This window comes from Chelonoidis abingdonii, chromosome 3 (genome assembly GCF_003597395.2).
Source record: "Chelonoidis abingdonii isolate Lonesome George chromosome 3, CheloAbing_2.0, whole genome shotgun sequence".
In the NCBI taxonomy this organism is placed as follows: domain Eukaryota; kingdom Metazoa; phylum Chordata; order Testudines; family Testudinidae; genus Chelonoidis; species Chelonoidis abingdonii.
Genome location: NC_133771.1, coordinates 206,014,422 through 206,034,767, shown reverse-complemented (window position 1 = coordinate 206,034,767; position 20,346 = coordinate 206,014,422). Strand labels below are relative to the sequence as shown.

At 40.4% G+C, this 20,346-nt stretch overlaps 1 protein-coding gene across 5 annotated transcripts in view; it reads right to left on the bottom strand.

Annotated features, from left to right (window-relative positions):
• TASP1 (taspase 1) overlaps nucleotides 1-20,346 on the bottom strand; it is a 167,191-nt gene that overhangs the window by 100,928 nt on the left and 45,917 nt on the right. For all 5 annotated transcript variants that reach the window (XR_004374991.2, XM_032789844.2, XM_032789847.2 and 2 more), the window contains exons 9-10: nucleotides 12,987-13,106; nucleotides 11,848-11,926 (exon numbers count right to left, since the gene is read on the bottom strand). Coding sequence is in view for 4 of the 5 variants with exons in the window: in XM_032789844.2 (XP_032645735.1) it covers nucleotides 11,848-11,926; nucleotides 12,987-13,106 (199 nt within the window). In the remaining variant the exon portion in view is untranslated. The remainder of the gene's footprint in view (nucleotides 1-11,847; nucleotides 11,927-12,986; nucleotides 13,107-20,346) is intronic.

The following is a 20,346-nucleotide window of genomic DNA, read 5'->3' as shown; positions in this document are numbered from 1 at the left end:
TTCTAAATGAAGGGTGATTATCACTACCACCAGTTTCAACAAGGTTTCACCTCACCTTTCTCATATGAATAATATCATGAGTCAAGTTTAACCCTAAGTTTCCTAGGTTTATAATTCTTGATTTTGGGATAATTTATAACATTATAATAATGTTTTTTACCCTTAAATTACATATACATACTCTCAATCTTAACTTAATCTTAAAGTAGTTGTCTAGGAATTGGACAAAAAATAGAATTTATATTTTGGAAAACTATAACCACTGTATTTTGCTAAAATACAATGAATCAAAACAGTTATTTTAAAAAATCTCTCTAAAAAACAGATGTGAGATTAGAAGGCTTCTACTTATCTACACACAAACCTATATTGTGAATCTTTTTTTTTTTTTTTATTATAGTATAACAGTTGAAATAGTTCCATTCTTACAGGTGTTTTACCTATTAGGGCAGAAGACCCAGCCACAGGCAGTGTTTAACATGAAAAACAACGAACAAATTCTCTGTTTGGATCTAAAATGTGTTCATGAATAATACTGTATCCAATAATTTGACCATTTTCTCCATATAAACCATTTCACCAAAATGCCTACTGTAATGGGGTTCTAATCGTAAATATTTGCCTCTGGGAGCAACTGAAATTCAAACTATTCTTTACAAGTATTTCCTTGTAAGAATCTAAAATGTCACAATATGTAAGTGTTTTGATGAAAGCATCCTTGAATAAATTACTTCACAAAGTACAGATTTCAGTATGTATCATTTACTAATGTTCAACAATTCACAACAATTTTGACAAAATTTGAAATCTCTGATTAATTCAAGAAGCACAAAAGTGTTAATAAATATTTTGCCTTTTGTATTAGGTGTCTTTCATGAGTTCTGCATGCTCACAGCAGTTTATAAAGTCATAGCACTAAACTATTGGGTATAAATTATTTTGAGCTTTTATGCCCATTGTAAGTAAAGTAAAAGATAAGGAAATTTTCAGTGAAAATGTGGAAGTTTACACAGGCTATCAAATTAATATGCAAAGCAAGCAAAAAGTCTAATTTTCATTCTTGTCCAAATCCTTGGGAAGCAAAAATTCAAAACAAACATCTGCTAATTTACAACTTAGAGCAGATGCAATAAAAAATAAATTAAAAGGTTGTACTATGAAAGCTTTTGCACAGCCACAGACATCTCTAAAAATTAATTTTATTGAATCCAGACTTTAAGAATTGTTTTTATAGATGTATTTAAAACCCTTTACATAAGTTATAAAGAAAAGGAGCCCATTTAAATCAGGAGTCACCTATCCATCTCCCCATAACACATCCAAAATGGTAAAGAAGTAGAAATATTAAGCTAAGATTGACTGCTAAATAGCAAAAAATTCATACAAAACTACCATAAAATGAGCAACAACTAGTTAACTTCAAGGAAATAATGAATTTACGTGTATAATCTTTAAAGTGTTAGCAAAACACTACAGTCATAATACAGACATTTTCACTACAGTAAAACTGTTAGTCTTCTACATTCAGGCCAGGTCTACACTGCGACTTTAAATCGGTTTAATGGCCAATATACTGATTTAACGCTGTATCCGTTCACACGACGTCGTCATTAATATCGAGTTAACCGCCTCCTTAAATCGATTTCGGAACTCCTCCCAAACGAGAGGAGTAGCGCTAAATTCGATAGTGATAACTCGGATTAGGGTTCATGTGGACTGCAGCAACTCCAGAGATTGATTAATGTCCGACTGACCGGCGTTTGAGATTGTCGTGGCTGTTTAAGCGAGAGCTTCCGATGCCAGGGCTATGTCTCTATCCGCTATACTCCCACTGCGCGCGTGAGGGCTGCTCTCTCCACTAAGTTTGTCAGTACTGTCGTTCTCAGGGAGGGGAAAGCTGAATGTTGAGCGAAATGCTTCCAACAAAGTGCTCTCTTACGCAATTCGAAGTTTCGCAGGCCACTAGGCAGAATCGTACCCACAAGACCGAGTCAAACAATGACCAGTCCCACCATCTGTGCTTCGTTTCCCGTGCCCAAATTCGTCGTTCTATGGTAGTAGATGCCGCCGTTAAATTAGCAGGTTTTAGCTCCAAAAAGCCCCAGCCTGGTGTCCAAGCGGTTATGAGAATTCCTGCCTCCAATCTCGTCATCGCTGTATCGTCTCTCAAACACTGCCGCTAAGCAAGGCAATACTGCCTGCGCGCTGCCATCCTCCTGCCGTTATGCAGGTTCAGATTGTTCAGTATAGTCAGATGAGTTGTTCACGTATGTATGTACGCTAAGGTCGGTTGGAGTCAACCGCGGTGCGAGAATCAAAGCACTAGTCTCAGTGTGAAGCTCAGGGTCAATGATTGCTAGTGCTATGGCGTTTGCTCATGCACTCCGCGAAAAAGAGCCCACATTAGGGTTGTCATGCGTGCCGTTCACACAAGGGAGGGGTGAAGGCTATACCTCCAGCACCACCCGGGGACAATGTTTTATTGCCCGCATCAACAGGCAACTGTGCTCCTCACCACGAGAAGTTGGGAACCTATGGGATATGGAGCATAGGTATGTTTTTGAAAGAGCTCAGCGCAACACAAGTGCACCGACTCCTGAAATCGATTGGGTAGCACTTATAGCCTTGGACCATGGACATAAGCAATCGATTTTTTGATCGCACTGTGGACGCGCAAAACCGATTTTATAACATCGGTTTTGTAACATCGGTTTAAACTACTTCAAAATAATCGTGCAGTGTAGACGTACCCTCACTCATGTCCGTTTCTCCTTCTCTATTAAGGTGGAAGAAAAAGGTAGTTGCACGTCTCAAGAGTGATTCCCTCCAGACAATGAAGAAGTGGCATTAAGAGGGTACCAAGTGAATAATGTGTTGTCCTCCTTGACAACGTGGAGGGAGGGAGAAAGTCACACAAAACAGAGTGAGAAAACAAGGACTTCAAGGCAGCACTGTAAAAAAATGAGTGCACACAACTCAAGACACATTAGATCTAATTAGCGATAGGGCAACAAACTAAAATGATTACTCTTCAGCAGAGTGATTCACCACCACCACCACCACACAATTTTATGTTTGAGAAATCTGGATGGCTGAGCTCCAGTAGGCTCTTTGAAAGGGAGAAGAGCATGCTGAGCTCCGAGCTCAGCTCTGGCGCTGCCTATGTATATAACCTTGTCCCTGTGAAAAAGAACAGTAAGTTTGACATAAAAGCAGTTGTTACTGTAGATGGCACTGGAAAGCACTAAAAGCTCAGCTGCCAAGCCTTCTTTCTACTATCTGAGATCATGGTCTTTGATGGGTAGCTTCACTCCCAGCTCACATTCTGTTCTGACAAATATCTGCAGATAAATATTTCCTGGCCAGGTTGTGCTTGAGACATAATCAACATGGGGTGGGGAAGGGGAGGAGAGGAAGGTGGGAGCCTGACTGGCAAGCAGAGCAATCAACTGCAAGCTCTAGATAGTCCCAGCTGCATGCAGACTATCTGAACCCCAGGCAGGAGCAGCATTTGTAAAAAAACATAGCTGCTGCAAGGAGTCTGGTTACAGCAGCCAGAAGAAGGGCAGTACTGGAGTTGCTTCCTGCAGCGTTTTCTAGCTCTCAGCCATGGGGCTTAACACTAACTTAGAGAACTGAACCCCAGAAGTGAAAGAACAACTTTAAAGACTGATGCCATTAGAGGACTGTTGGACAGCTGAGCCTGGATTCAGACCCCCAGGGAACCATCCACACGAAAAGGAGCGCTATAGGCTACCTAAGGAGGGATACTACCCAACCTTATTGAGTTTTAATTCCACCAGACAATTAAGGCTGGTGGAGGAACTCTGACAAAATTTTTCCCCAGACATATTATTTGTGAGCATTTAGTGTTTAGTCATTAGTGTGATTTGGTTAGTCACTCATTTAATTATCCTCAATACGCCTGCCTTCTCCTTTTATTCCTTAAGAGCTGCCTACCTTGCACCCCCTTCTACCATCATTCTTCTGGGTATTGTAGTAGCAGAGAAATACTGCCTTGACCATGCTTCTGGTTCACCTGGAATGCTTCCTGTGTCAAGGGGTTCTGTGGAAGTGACATAAATCTGATAAAAAGGACATCCCCACCCCCACCACCAATTGCTCCTGTGAGAGTTCTATGCCCAAAAATTAAGAATTCTTTGCCAAAAAGAAAATTCTGCCCACAATATTTTAAAATTCTGGAAATTTTCTCTCTCAAATAAATGTGGAGGTTTCAGCATGGCAGCAGGAGCACAGGCTGCACAGAGGTGGGAAATCACTCTGCAGTCCTCCCCAGGGACACTTGGTGGTGAGGCTGCACCCAACTGACATGGTGCAAGGGCCGGGCCAGCCCCAAAGGTCCATGTCATGGAAGCCCCTCCCTCCCAGGAGTGATCTACCTCTCCACTGGCTGCCCAAAATTATGTGTCCACACTGCAGGGGAGGGGCACATGACCACTCTTGTGGCTTCCCTTTGCCTCCTCATCAGAAAGTCATTTTTCTGCGGAGAAGCAAAGAAATCAGCACAGGATACGAATTCTGCCCACACACAGTGGCACAGAATTCCCCTCAAGGTAAAAAATGTATACTTGTCACTGACGCCAGAAACTCAGCAAGATTCATCCTGTGGCAGTAAGCTCCACAATACAAAGAGAGAGGGGACATATTTATGGATAAGACTATCCAGGGAATTAGGAGCACTTCCAACCAGATGTGGGGTAAACTGCCTTCCACAGTTTTTGCACCTTCCTCTGAAGCATCTGGTGCTTGCCACTGTTGGAGACTAGATTCTGAACTAGATGGACTGCAGCCTGAATCGTATGGCAGTTATGCTCAAAGATGAGCAGAGCCACTGCTGACAGGCCAGCTCTCCCAAGGACTGCTGCTCTTGGACAATTCACTTGGAGGAGTGCCTCACAAAGTCCCTTTGCGGCTGCTTTGCACAAGTAATGCAAAGTGACCAGAATGTACAAGTGGATTTCACCCCTGCACATGAGGCACAGCTTCCCTGAAGAAAGCTGAATAATGCCTTTGAGAATACTGTACAATGAAGCCCTCTATTTTCACTCATAGAATAGGAAAGCACCAACAGCTTTGATTATGGTACTTTGGTGGAAAAGCTGGTAGTAGCTTTCCCACCCAAAGTGATTCAATCCCTAGAGTAAGGGACTATAAAATGTATGTGTGACTTTTTACTCCATATTCTTTATGAAAATATGCTTATGATATGAATATGACATAACAGATATACTTTATGCAAAGTGGCTCATGTAAGATATCATTGGAAAGTTTATGATTTACTGAATGTGATTATCCAATTTGTATGCCTGCATCATTTCTGTATCTGAAGTTAGGAATACTGACTATATATCTGTATTTCAAATGTGTTACTTTGGGCACCACCCACAACTATCCCTTCAAGTACAACAATAGAAAAGCCAGACAGGACTAATGGGCTATTAGCAAAGACAATGGATTGTGAAAGAGCTTAGTCTTCCTGTGGATGCTCCAGACAGCTGCCACGGCCCTGGAGGGACATGGGTCTGAGTCATCTGGTACTGGGATCCGCCCCTTGGAATGCCAGTGTTCTTCCACTGGGAGACAAAGGATTCCTGCCATACACAAGAGCTAGATAAGGCAGGGAAGTGACATCATGGTGGTTCTCCTCTGCTTCCCTGCCCAAAGAGATACTGGGAAACACCTGGAAGCAAGAACTGAACTGGGCGGAGAAGGTTGAGCCCAAGCTGGAAGGGCGTCCAACTTGTGAGTAATAATAACTGAGGTCTCAAGCTGGAGACCAGTGCAGCTGCCTTTTGAGACTTTCTGTAACCTGCCTGCAACAATATCTAGGGTGAGAAATTACTATTTGTAACCAATTTCTTTATGAAACAAACTTCATGTGTGTTTTACTTGCTTAGCAATCTGCTGTGTTCTGTTTGCTCTCTCTTTAACCACTTAAAATCGGCCTTTTATAGTTAATAAAATTTGTTTTGTTTATGATTAAACCCAGTTTCTGTCATTTCTAACTAGGCGGGCAGGCGGATTTCATAATATACCTTTGGGTCAGCACTCCAAGGGAGGCGGACACCTGAGTGCTGGGGCAAATCCCTTAATCGGAGGCTTCCCAGAGCTGATCTTAGGGCTTGGCTACACTCACACTTTACAGCGCTGCAACTTTCGCGCTCAGGGGTCTGAAAACACACACCTCTGAGCGCTGCAAGATGCAGCGCTATAAACCCTCAGTGTAATCAGGGCGGCAGCGCTGGAAGCGCGGCTCCCAGCGCTGCACGCTACACCCGTAAAGGATGTGGATTACGTGCAGCGCTGGGAGAGCTGTCTCCCAGCGCTGCCGCTCTGACCATACTCACAATTTGCAGCGCTGCCGCGGCAGCGCTTTGAAATTCCAAGTGTAGCCATACCCTTAGAGTCTGTGTCGTTCTACAGTTGGGTGTGGCCCTGCCTGTGTGTGTGTGTGCTGGAGGAGGCTTAATAGCCTGGCTCAGCAAGGTAGGTAAACAGGGTGCCCAGGCTGGCACAACAGGCAAGCTCAGCAGTATCACAGTATGGATGATCATTCTCCACGTCAATTCAGTTTTTAGCCTCTGTGCTTCCCAGTCAGTAATTAATTTTGCTTACTATAGATCTTGAACCAGTAATGTAGAGATGAAATGCTGTGTGCATCTTTAAGTGATTGATTTAGTCTCACTTTTCCTACCCCACAAGACATTATGGTTTTCACCACTTGATTGGTCAGCTGGTTAGTTCTGTTTCAGAAAAGAAATCTTGGTAAAAGCTTTTAAGCATTTCCATATGACGAAATCCATATATTGTTATACTTATTGGAATGTTTAGTCTGATGAAGGGAAAGCCTTATCACACAAGGTTACATTTTTAATTCTATAAAAATACTATGGACATGAATGGTTAAACAAGAGCATAATGCAGAAGATGATAATAGTTTTATAATTGAATACCCCAGTTACAACCTACTTTACTGCAATAAGCTTCCATTAATAATTCCCAGCAATGTCACCCCCTACGTTACGCCAACCTCTTCAAATTCAGCAAGAGGGGAAGAGGTGTTAGAGTGGATGAGGCAATATGGGTTAGTTAATGTCTTGAAAGTCCATTTTAAATGTTATCCCTGTCATATTGTTCACAAATTAATCATGCAAATTAAATGAAAGACCTTTTAAGGTCATCTAGTTCATCCTTCTGCTAATCATGATTACTCGTTACAGTAATTAGTCCAGTCTGTTTTTAAATGTGTCAGGTGATAGCACTTCATTAAATTTCCATTAGGAGATTGTCCCACTGTCTGAGCTCTGACTTTCAAGAACATTTTCCTAGTATTTCAGGCAGTATTTCAATTTTTTTCCCTAGTGCAATATCCTCTAAGTAAATTCCTTCCCTTCCTTGGTGATTTCACCCTTCAAATACTTGCACGTGGTTATGTCGCTTTTCCCTTCACACATTTAGCATTTTTAATCTTTCCTCGATTCAGTCTCTACAGCTCCCTAATCAGTTTTGTTGTTCACATTGTTGGCTGAGCATATTTTAAATAAGAGTCAGACCTGAATACCTAAAACAAATTACATTATAAAAGAAAGCTGATGAGCTTCTGAAAATGGAAAAAGAATGGTATAGATTACAAGAGTTCTGACTTCCTGTCAACATTTCTATCACACACACAAAAACTTTATAGGAAAACGAGAAAAAAAAAGATTAAATACTACTACCCTGAATTTCAAAACATTTAGTGAACAGATGGCTGAGCTTCACAGACTATCAGCAGTCTTTTGCAATTAGCTGGAACTGCAATTAATGTAATGTCATACAAAATAGGACTAATAGATTTGAAGCAAGAAAAATAATATACTTATAAATAGCCATTAAAGTATTTACCACTATAAAAAAATGGTACCAGGATTAAATAAAAAACTTATTTAAGGCAGTCATTAAATCTAGACATCTTCTTAAGTGTATCAGGATGTTTGCTTGCACAGGCTTCAACAAACCCATCTGACTATTGTAAAGAATAATTTAAGAAAATTAAATAAAGCTGCCCTCCGATTTTTCATCAAAACAACCTCCAACTTTAGAAACATGCTTACTAACAATTATGGTCCCAATCCTGCAAACACTTAAACACATGAGTACTTCCATCTAGTTCAACGGGACTATTCGTGTGCATATGCATTTATTAACTTGAGATCAGTTCCATGGTCCTTGAGCAGAGAAATTTTCCAATGTGTTTGCCTTCAAGGGGACACTTTCTTAAATTTAGGAATACAGGAATACAAATTTTCGATACTGGAAGCCTGCCATCAGGCAACATGCTTTTATCAAGCATGTCCTTGGGCTGTGATCTTGTAGCCATGCCCAACCTTGCCTTTGATGCATCATTCGATATTTGATAAAGATTTCCATGTTGACAATTCAATAAATAGTACTTTTCCTTCAGAGTCAGAGTTTTATCAATATCTCATTATAGCTACCAACCTAAACTCCCTCTCTTTTCATTTGGGTAAGTTCTTCCTTTTCTGTTCTAAATTGTTCACATTTTAGCTGGTACCACAAGATCTAATGCTTACAGGCCCAATGTGGGTGCATTTTGATGCTAGGTGGAAAGATCTACAGATTTTTTTTGTTTGGTTTATTTGTAAAGTCGCTGCACTGTTCAATATATACTAATAAGAAGATACAAGATCTTTACCCCAAAAAAGTCCTAGAATTCAGTTGAGAGGGGGAATACTAAAAAGTCACAGGCAGCAAATTAATTATATTACTATTAGATTGGGGTGGCAAGGCCAGTGGAGTAGATTTTACCAGATGAGTGCATTACTACACTAACATCTAGAGCAGGGGCAGGCAAACTTTTTGGCCAGAAGGCCACATTGAGTTTCAGAAATAGTATGGAGGGCCGGTTAGGGGAGGCATGGCCCGGCCCCTGACCCCTATCTGACCCCCCCCCTTCTCACCCCTGACAACCCCCCGGGACTCCTGCCCCATCCACCCCCAGGCCCCATCCACCTGGCTGGAGCCAGCCCCATCGTGCAGCACAGAGCGCCGGTTCAGGCCGAGCTCTGCAGCTGCGTTGCCCCAGGAGCTCACCGCCCCACCGCCCAGAGCATTGTGCCGGTGGCACAGTGAGCTGAGGCTGTGGGGGAGGGGGAACAGCAAGGGAGGGGCCAGGGGCTGCCTCTCCGGGCAGCAGCTCAGGGGCCGGGGAGAACCGTCTCACAGGCCATAGTACGCCCACCTCTGATCTAGAGACTCAGCCAGAGATATCCAGTGCAGTGCCTTAACCACAATACTTAACCACTAGCAAAACATTGTAGAGATTTCAGTATGTCTACACTGCACTATAAACTCAGGCCTGTGGGATCTGGGCTTATGGACTTGGTGTTTCCAAGCCAATGCTTGAATACACACACTGCTTTGTAAACTTGGGCTTACAATTGCTGGACCCAGGTATCACAGTTGTGTTAATATGTCCATACTGCACTTGACAGACCTTCTGACTTGGGCCTGCAATATGAGGTGTATCCAGGCTGCAAAATGAGAGTCTGATACACAGTGGGATTTGGGCTCTGATCCACTCCCCTACCAGGATTTTGGGCCTGAGCTTTAGTGCTTGTTGACTCAACTTTTGCATGGACTTACTTGTGCATGGAAAGAAGTGGGGCTTGGGCTCAAACCTGAGTTAGAGCCTAGGCTTAATGTGTGCACAACCACTGGAGCTGAATAACTCCCTAATGAAAGATTGGTATTTTGGATGCTATCAAAACAGAAAATAAGTTCCATTTTGATACTAATGATAAAGGCCAAATATCCCAGAGGAAAAAAGAAAAGCAAGCAGATAAAACAAAGTTAATAAGAGACTGACAGGCTGCAAGCTTTGCATAAAAGTCTAGAAGCACATTAATACGCCTCTGATTCTGAAGGCAGCTAAATGCCATACTTATAGAGAAAACCGAAGAGGCTCTCAAGCTGGCTGAAAACAGGTATTATAAAGGATGCGGGAGATGAAGGCTAATAAGCTGCTTATAAATTAAGACAAGAGAAGGAAAAAATTTAAAAAATGCCAAAGGAGTAGTAAGTTTTAAGACCTGAGAGATTGCTGAAGAACTGAGGAGGTTCTATACAGTTCTTTATGCCTTCAAACTATGACATGCCCACAGGAAAAATTATTTATAGTAGAGAGGTTAACATGCCAAAGTTAGCTCAGTAACAGATTGGAAAGATCAGCAGAGACAGATAAAGCTACAAATCTGATTAAATTAATGCCAACACCAATCCCCAGGACCAGACAGGTTTTCAGCAGAGTTTTATCAGGTGAAGTCACATCACTGTGCACAAACCAGATACAATGATTTTTGTAGGGAGTAAGGAGATTCCCAATACAATGAAAGGCGTAGACAGCATAATACTAAAGCCACAAAAAGACAAGCTGCTATGTGGCTTGTTAAGGCCAATCTTGCTTCTTAATATAGACATGAACATATTTTCAAAGTCTCTTGCCAGAATAGAAGCAGTCCTTCCTCAGTTAATACAAATTAGTTAAATAGGTTCCACATGCAATAGACAACCAAACAACGTTAGAATATCAGGATTGTTTAATAATATACAGAACAAAAAACTGAAGGCCTGTGCTATTCTTAGGCACGGAAATGGCATTTGATAAAGCAGAGTAGCCTTTCCTAACAAGCAATGCTATTGGAAATGGGCTTTGAAGTCAATATAAAAAAAAATGGATAAATATAACTCTCCCTCAGATATAACAGGAGCGAATGGGGATTATGCCCAAGAATTTCAATTACCAGAGGAACCAAATGAGGTTGTCCTCTATTCCTTTTGTTGTTTGCTCTCTTTATTTAACCCCGGCTCAAAACATAAGCAAGTTAAAATGAATAAAACTCAACTTATTGTTGCAGTATGAAGACTGTGCAATACTAATCATTACCAACCTAGTGCAATCTATGACACATTCTCAAGGTAATTAATTCAGAGGTATATTAGCCTATACAATTATATTAAATCTGAAATTAGATCTAAGGATGGAAAGATCTATGGTTCAACAGCTGCACAATACCTTGTTTGCTTAAATTTTACAAATTCTGATGTATTGAGGAGTCAATATTTCTCCTAACTTCAAATCAGCTACATGAAATGAACTTTCCTCCCTTTATTTTGAAACTGAAAAGGTTTGCTGGATTGGAAAACACTACATTTGTCTTGGCCACATAGCAACAGTAAAGAACTGTTGCCAAAAAGTTTTCCTGCTTCAGGTCCTATCAATATGTACATCAAGACGAATATGGAAATTCAAACAGGAGTTACATTAGTATTAGACAAAAAACATATACCCACGCTGGAAGGGGAATTGGCAATACCAAATTTACTAAAATATTATCGGGGCGCTATTTACATCTAACACATCAAAACCCATGTAGGAAGCCTAGGTTTCAGGAGATGATTAACAAGGATAGAAAATCTCACTAAAGAAAAGGACAACCAGAAGGGGCTGACTACCAGATGGTGCAACAAATTGTTACTGATGGATTGAAATATAGCTAAGAAGGTGAGCAGCCACAAATGGATTGTTTTAGGATAACAAAACACAGACTCTGAATAAGTTTGTCTGAAACTTCCATAAACATGTTAAAAAAGGTCTTTGGTAGTTAATGACACCTATTCACTGGCTTGAAGAACATACCTTCTGGGTATGCTACCACACAAGTCTTAAGATTTTAATTCACTATACATTAAATAAAACTTATTTTGAATTTTTAAATGAAAAAAAGTTGAACAGCAGTTCAAAATATTCACAAAAGTAGCAAATACCTGAAGTACTCACAGCTGTGGAATAAGGATTATGAACTCCAATATTTTCAGCCCAGCAGCCACATCCATAAAGAGCTGCCTGAGAAGATAAATGGATCTTTTATACATTCAAGTACTCAGTTTTTGGGGAAAAGGGAGATTATTACATAGGATAAAGGAATAAGATTCAAAATAGCTACTCCAGTACATTTTGCTACATCCTTCAACAGTTAATCCTGAAGAGGAGTGTCTTGGAGGTGCTCTTATCTCCCTAGGGAGGGATGGAGGGTTCAATCTTGCTGCAATGGTAAAACTTACATTCATTTCAACGGAGCTGGAATGGCCCTATTACCATAGGAGTTCTCTAAAGCATGTTTTATGTTTAAAACATAAATGCTTTTAGCTACACATTTTAAAGAACTCTTTAAAATGCTGTAGCTAAAGAATCTTAAAGTCAGTCCAAAAGAGGGTTACCCATGGGATGATGCCAAACAGTGGACTAACCAGGTTGTACATAAGCTGTAGTGCATACAGACTCTTGAAGCGTCTCAGAATTGTTACTCCATGTTGATAGGCCTATCTATGCTGCATGTTCTTATAGTATCGTATCTTTATCACCTCCTTCAAAAGATTCTAGCACAACAAAAGAGCATCACTAAATCTGAAAGTGGACACATTAACCTCACATACTGATCAAAACTTATAGAATTAGTAAATTTATCTAAAAGGTATCAGAGCGGCACTTGTTCTTTTAAGCTTTGTGAGGTATTTAATGAGCAGCAAAAGTGAGATACTAATAGCACTAGCAAAAGCTAAGCGTAGCAAGAAGAGGCTCTAGCTTTCTCTATCAATGCATTCCAAGTGTGACCTGCAGCACACCTGCTATTCCAGTCTTATGTAATAACCAGAAAGCATGCCAAATTAGAAGAAGTTTTGCAACACTGATAAAGATCCTCTAGATTAGACAAAACTCACTTTCCCATGCAGAGTAATCAAGAACTGAATCCAGGTGATTGCGTTCAAGACCCGGATTCAGTTCTAAGGCATCAATTCACAATCACCTGGCTCTTGCCTAGTTTACAGTTACATTGTTTATTAAATATGTAAGCCATTCCCTGGTAATACCAAGAATTTGTCCCCAGGTGAAAATACATACTCACCTGACCAACTCTTCCAGGATGCTTCAAAGCTAAGCCTCCACTGGAGACAGCAGCAGCAACATTTCCTTCTTGGTCAACAACGATTGCACCAACTGTATCCAGTGTTCCTGAGTCATTCTCCTGCAGGATACACAAATAGAAGCAACTACTAAAAATAGTATACTAACAGAGGGCTAAAAATAAATTATATTTCTTTAAAAGTATGCAAAAGCAGTGCTCAAAATCTGATAACTAACAGGCAATCCAACAGAAAAAGCTTCTTTATTGCCATCCACAGTGTACCTGCTCTGTAATGTTGTAAATTTTCATTCAAAGTAGCAATTCACTTATTCATGAATAGGCATTGAGTCAAGGGAAGAGATGGAGAATGACTCTCGAGCCACCGAGACAAAAGTTATAAGAAGGGTGGCACTCTCACCAGCCCCCCATTTTGTTACACCCAGCCCAAAATGCTTCAGCAATGCCAAAATGAAGTTTTATGTCAACACTACCAAATGTGTTCATTTTTTGGCTTTGTCAAAATTAATTTGGCAAACTTGACCAATTAACAAATAGTTTCAGGTCAACCAGAACTGCATTTTTTGGCAAATAATTTAATCATGGAAAAATTTATGCTCAATTCTACTATTAACTCATTTATGGGTATTCTGTGTCACTAGCTTCATGGCATACATTTAAGTTGTTATAAAAACTCAATCCTGCACACAATCACCCTGATGAAAAGTTCCACTGAATTCAATGAAGCTACTCAAGTGAGTAAAGTTATCCATGTACATGTTTGCCAGATTGCCCCTTCAACCCCCCCAAAAAGCTGCTCTTCACCTAAATTATCAATCCCTCGAGCGTTCCCAGTTCCAAAAGTCTACTAATTTAAAAGCTCATGCTGTGGGACAAAGAAAAAGTTATGGCTTAATCTACCAACCAGAATTTTTACCACTCAAAGAATATGCGTATGTTACATAGTACTTTAGTTATATAATTTTGCTTGCAATATTCACATGCCACCGTGATATGAATTCAGCACCACCTCAAGGCAATATAACACAGCTCACCCCCACAGCTGGTACTCTTGAGGGAAAAAAGGGAAGCTCACCTCTCTTTTGCCCTGCACCGGCAGTTTCTTTCTTCCACCCACATCATTATTTCTGAACCAGCACTTGAAATTGGCACCAAACAAACCCAATATCACTCCTAGAATCACCACCTATCTCAGGCACTCATCTGGCCCTCATCACCATAGCATTTGAACACCTCACAATCCAATGTAATAGAGGTGTTGTCAGGATCAATGAGATAGTACTTCCCCACTTCCATTTTTCAGATGAGGAACTGAGCCAGAGACTAAATGATTTCCCCCAGGCCACCAAAGAAATCAATAGCAGAACAGAGAATTGACCCAGGTCTCTAGATTGCCAGGCTAGGGCCCTAACTATTCAGGATCATCCTTCTTCTCTGACTGAAACTGACACTCTTCCTCCTTTCTACTCACTCATCACCCCTCAGCTTCTGTAACAAAAACAAAACACTTAAGAGTAAGTGAGAAATTCAATGCTACCTGCTATAATTTTCTTCCAAAGCTCAAATCTGCAGCATCACAGTGGCAGTCACTACTCATGCTCCTCCAGTGGAGCTGACAGCTAGAACTACAGTCACACTGTATTGGTAATTTATCTTTTTAGAAGTTAAGGAGAAAGTGAAAGCTAGAACTGAGGGTCTTCCATGGAAGATTCTCCATAGAGTTCATTCATTTATTTTTCTCTACTTAACAAAGAGAAATTAGGAAAAAAAAAAAAAGTCTCTTCAAATATACAAAATTAGAATTCCCACTTCAATTTTTAGCATGTAAATAGCTCACAAACTTAAATGCTGGATGTAAAATATCACACACTATGGCTATTAACTCCAGTAACTAAGTAAAATGGCTCACGTAATACACATACCAGGTTCCAAATTTCTAGTGCCTTTTCTTAGGAAACTAAGTTTTCAGACAGTCAAAGAGGAATAAGGAAAAAAAAAACTTTATTTTTAATTATTAATCTTCCTACTATAAATATTTGCAAGTGTACCCTTCTACTGAATGTCACAGACTGACTGTAGGTCTCTATCTGGGTGTTTTATAGTAAACTTGACTAGAGGATGACAGCTCCATTTGCAGTAACTTTTGAGGTTTTGAATTTGATTTAGTTACAAATTAGAAGGAAACCAAACTGAATTACTACTTAACCAGATCAATTAACCAAGTATCAAAAAGAACTATTTCAACTTCTTCTGAACTTGCATTAACTCCAGATACAGGAAACAGCTCTCCACCATCCCCCCAGAAAACGACACCACAAAACTACAAAGCAACTTGGGCCCCAAATGGAACTGAATATTACACCATATTATAATACTTTGTCTCAATGAGAAAACATTAAAATTTTATGACTCTCTCTTCCACTAAATATAGCTAAAGAAACAAAGAATTTTTAGTTAAAAGGAGTGCTATACATGTTTCAGTTATGTCAAAGCTTAAGTAATTCACTAACATACAGTCACCAGGAGTGAAAACCCAAATATTAACTTACCTAAAGCAATTTACAATGAATACCATTTCTAGTCACATGCTACGTGATTCCTTCAGGCTGAATTTTTCTGGAAGGTTTTGGCCAAAATGGTTCAGCTGTATCTCAAGAACGAGGTTAGTGTTATTTACCCTTTGCCGTGATACAAAAAACCTGGAGTCACCCACTGAAATTAATAGGCAGTAGGTTTAATACAAACAAGAGAATATACTTTTTCACATAATGCACAATAACCTGTGAAACTCATCATCATGAGATGCTGTGATGGCCAAAAGTATAACTGGGCTCAAAAAAGATCTAGATAAGGTCATAGAGGATAGGTCAATCAATGGCTATTAGTCAAGGTAGTCAGGGATGTAACTCTATGCTCAAGGTGACACTAAACCTCTGACTGCCAGAACCAGGATCATCATAGAATCATAGATAGATCATATCAGAGTTTCTACGGATAGAAATTCCATGCTTGAATAACAAGAGTATAAACAGTAGGAATATACTTCCGAGCACCTGACCAGGATGGTAACGATGATTGTGAAACACTCAGGAAGATCAGAGAGGCTACAAAAACAGAAAACCCAATAATTATGGGGGATTTCAACTATCCCCATATTGTCTGGGTACACGTCACCTCAGGACAGGATGCTGAGATGAAATTTCTAGTCATCATTAGTGATTTCTTCTTGGAGCAGCTGGTCCTGGAACCCACAAGGGGGAGAGGAAAGTCTCTCTTCCTGCAGTCCCCAACTCAATCACTACACACCTTCCCAACATCTTAAGTAAATGAAGCAGAGGTTCTGCAAATGACCCCTTTCACTGCACAACCTTGATTCTTTCCCAGAGCATCATTCATCCTCTGCATTGAGCCAGGCAGGGTTGTGCACGATAAAAGTGATCATGTAATTAAGGATTATCACACTATGTAGGCACAATGAGGCCAAAATAAGGTTGCACAGGAATTATGGTTCTGCCATTAATTAACTTCTGAGTTTCTATGTTAAGAAGAACACTAAGGGTGAGATTCACAAGGCGGATTTAGCCACCAATTTATCGTTTTAAGGCCAACATTTAGGCACCACTAACTATTTAGGCACCACTGTCATTCACAAACCCTCTGTTCAGTTACCATCTAACTCTAACATGCTTAGAGTCTGTAAGTACCTATGCTTCTACCTTTAAAGTCCCCAAGATGCCTACATTTCAGTGGCTGGAAACACTCTCAGCTGCCCACATCCTTACATCTTGACATTGTCCAGTAGCTCTAAGCCATGGGGAGAAACTAAACGTAACAATCTCCTGTCTATCTGGCCTTCAAGGCCCAATCCTGTAGGTGTGTGCTCTGAGCACACCTAAACCCACACAAAAATGATTGCTCTCCCTTTATAATCTTTAGCCCAGTGGTTACAACACTCAGTCGATATGTGGAAGACTGATTCAGTCACACCCTCTGCCTGACAAGAAGCAGGGACTTGAATTTGTCTCTCTCATCTCCCAGGCAAGTGCCCTAACCACTGACCTGCAGAGTCATTCTCACTTTCCCAGCCCCAAAAATATGTGATTACTTATACACACTGGAACTATTTCAACAACAGGAGAGATTAAGAGAAATCTGTCCCAGGAGTACCCATAGCCCAATGGTAAGGGGACTCTCCTGGGAAGCAGGAGACTATGGTTCAAGTCCCTGCTCCACATCAAGCAGAGCAGGATGGAACCCAGCTCTCCCACCTTCTGGATGAGTAAACTACTCACTGCGCTAAAGGCTGTAAGAGGTCTCCTCATGCTCTTCTGTTTCTTGAAAAATCGCTGACTGGGCTTAGGTATCTAACTGCAGAAAAGAATTCATGGCTGTGAATCTCAAGCAGAAGGATGACTTCCAAGCAGTATCCCCAAAGGGAGGAAGGAGCTTTGGAATCCAGTCCAGATCTGAAGATAAAACTGCTGAACCAAGTGCCACACTGGATCTAGCAGCATGGGGCGCAGTATAGCGTTTCTAAAATGTATGTATTGAAACCTATGTCGTGGCCCTCCATAGCTCATATACTAGCACGTTCTTAAATTATGTCATATATGTTACCTGTGATCTGGTCAAATGCACTATCATCCTTTTGGGGGGAGTAGGGGCTGAATGACTGCAGCATCGTAAGTGATAATACAACCAGAATACTCTGAAAGGCAGGATCTGTCATCAAAGCACCAATGTCCAAGACCCTACGGGCTGATATGATGGCTACTAAAAAGCCATCTCTGAAGATTAATAATGTCACCCAGAGTGTTCTGACCACAGGGACAAGTATATATTTCCTAAACTCCTTAAATCACGATTAAAAAGAGGAAAATACTCACACACAGTTAAGTTAGTTAAAATATCTTTAAAACTAAATCGTATTGTCAAACAAGTCCAACAAAATCATGCAATTTAGGGCTTTTGTTTTTCAAAAACAGTGGGCCTGAACAAAGACATATTGTGTACATATGACTCTTAAACCCAATGTTACTCAAACCAAGCAGATGGCAATTCTTCAGGCAAGAGGCTTGTTTCAATATAACTGAAGAAAAGCTTAACAGTCAACAAAAATTTGCAGATTAAGAACAGGACCTTTTGCCATCCTTTAGTACTAATAAACGTTTTCAACCATGTTCAAAGTCAGGTTTTTTTAAACAGATATTTAGGGAGGAAATGGCATTTTATACTGGAAAGAAGTTGTTAACAGAGGGAACAAAAGTGAACATCTATTGCTGATAATTACTTGTGCCTGCGGTCAGAACACTCTGGGTGACAGTTGGCCAATCAGTCAGTACTCCATGCCCAGCTGGGGAATAAATCACTTAGCCTGCTTCAACAGAAACAGTTCCACCTATGAACACATTTAAGATTAGCTTACAAACAAAGCAGTATAAACTTCTCAAACTCTGTATCATCTAATCATTTAGCAAGCACATACAATCTTGAAGATGTGGAAATATATTTTAGGTCAGTTCCAAGTTTCTTCACTCCCTAAATGTAGTGAAGTTAAACAGATTTTTAAACTTTAAATTAGAAACTCATATAAAGAAATGCTAAAGAATAACAGATTGGAACTTTTAACTAAGTTGTAGAAATTGTGAAAAATACCCTAAGACTATTTTGTTGTTCACTTGGGCCTTGTCTAAACAGTCAGCGTACAGCAAGCGCACTAGCATGCTGTGTGGACGCTGCTACTGCGCACTAAAAAGTTCCATAGTATGCTTTGACACACTGCTGTTCGCTAGCAAAACTACTCTGGTCAGTGGCATTGTCTAATTCTTACATACGAGGAGTACTCAATGCTATGGAGGAATACTTTAAAGCTGTGGTGGTCTGCACACAGCCCATCAGGGTAATCTGCTGGCCGGCCACGAGACAGTTTGTTTACATCTGTTCGCACGCACAGCTGCCTGGAGCTCCCAGTGGCCTCGGTTCGCCATTCCCGGCCAATGGGAGCTGCAGGAAGTGATGCCCCAAGCTGTGAGAGCACTGTAAACTCCAGCACCCCCTGGTATTGCTGAGGCATTTTTAATGTGCACGTTAAGTATTACAATGTCACAAAATTATTTTTTACCAATCTGTTTTAACCATTACCTGCAATATATTAATGGTAAGACTAATACTTATCAGTTGACTGTTTAACATTTTACATCCCTAGTTAGGAGCTGTAGGCTGCATAGGCTGCCTTTTTTCCTCTTCCTCTGTGGACCTCAGCGGGTACACTTTGCTTTCACATCTGTTCCTTCCATGAACCAGAATGACAGGTACTGACAGAACGGCACAGCCATTTTGCCTACATTGTCCATCTTTAGCTTTGCGAAAGCATGAAGAGGAAGCACCGGAGGGAAAGGTAAGAACCCACCCCCAATACATGTGGAGAATGGGGCAAACCCCCATGAGGATGGGTAGGGAAAATTTTGCATTTCTCAGAAGTTTACTATAGAAGTGCGTAAGTGCATGAAATTTTGAGAAGTGTATGTTTCTGACACCAGATGCAGTAGTGAACAACGTTTTTGATTATATTTAATCTAGTAAAAGGTAAGGGAACCTTCATGACACGCTTTAACATAGGCATGAAATCTGTTGTAAGCTTTAAAAGTCCCCTTACACCACCTTAATTACAATGGCAGTGGCAGGTGCTAGTGCACACTCAAACAAGGATCTGATATCCTCATATCAGATTATCCAAAAGATTTAATTGATAATGATTCCTGCAGTATGTGTTCCACTAACTCAATTTTATTAAGCCAAATAGTGGAGTTTCCAAACTAACTCAGACAAATGAACATGCTAGTTTTCCAACATACAAATACACTGGGCCAAATGCTCAATAGATGTAGTCATGGTGAAATTAATGAGTTATGCTGATTTACACTAGCTGAAGATCTGGTCTTTTGAAACTAGCCAAAACTATAGTTTATGCTTTACTACACGCATCTCACTGGCTAACACCAATGAAATGTAAGTGTATATGCCTCTCAACTGCAACCGCATAAAGCTGAGTCAGGAGACTTCTATTTTCTGAAGTGGCTGCAGTGAAATTAGGACAATCACTCTGGTTGTAATTAAAAACGTTGGGTTAAAACATTCACTTGCATGGAAAAGATTTGTCAAACATATGAAAGACACCCCGGGGAACTCTGTTGGGGGTTAAAAAGAAAAATCAAACTCATTAAGGATTTATCCTTGTCATGGTATAATTCCCCACTCTGAACCTTAGCGTCCAAAAGATGGGGTACCAGCATGAATTCCTCTAAGCTCAATTACCAGCTTAGTACTTGTAGCACTGCCACCA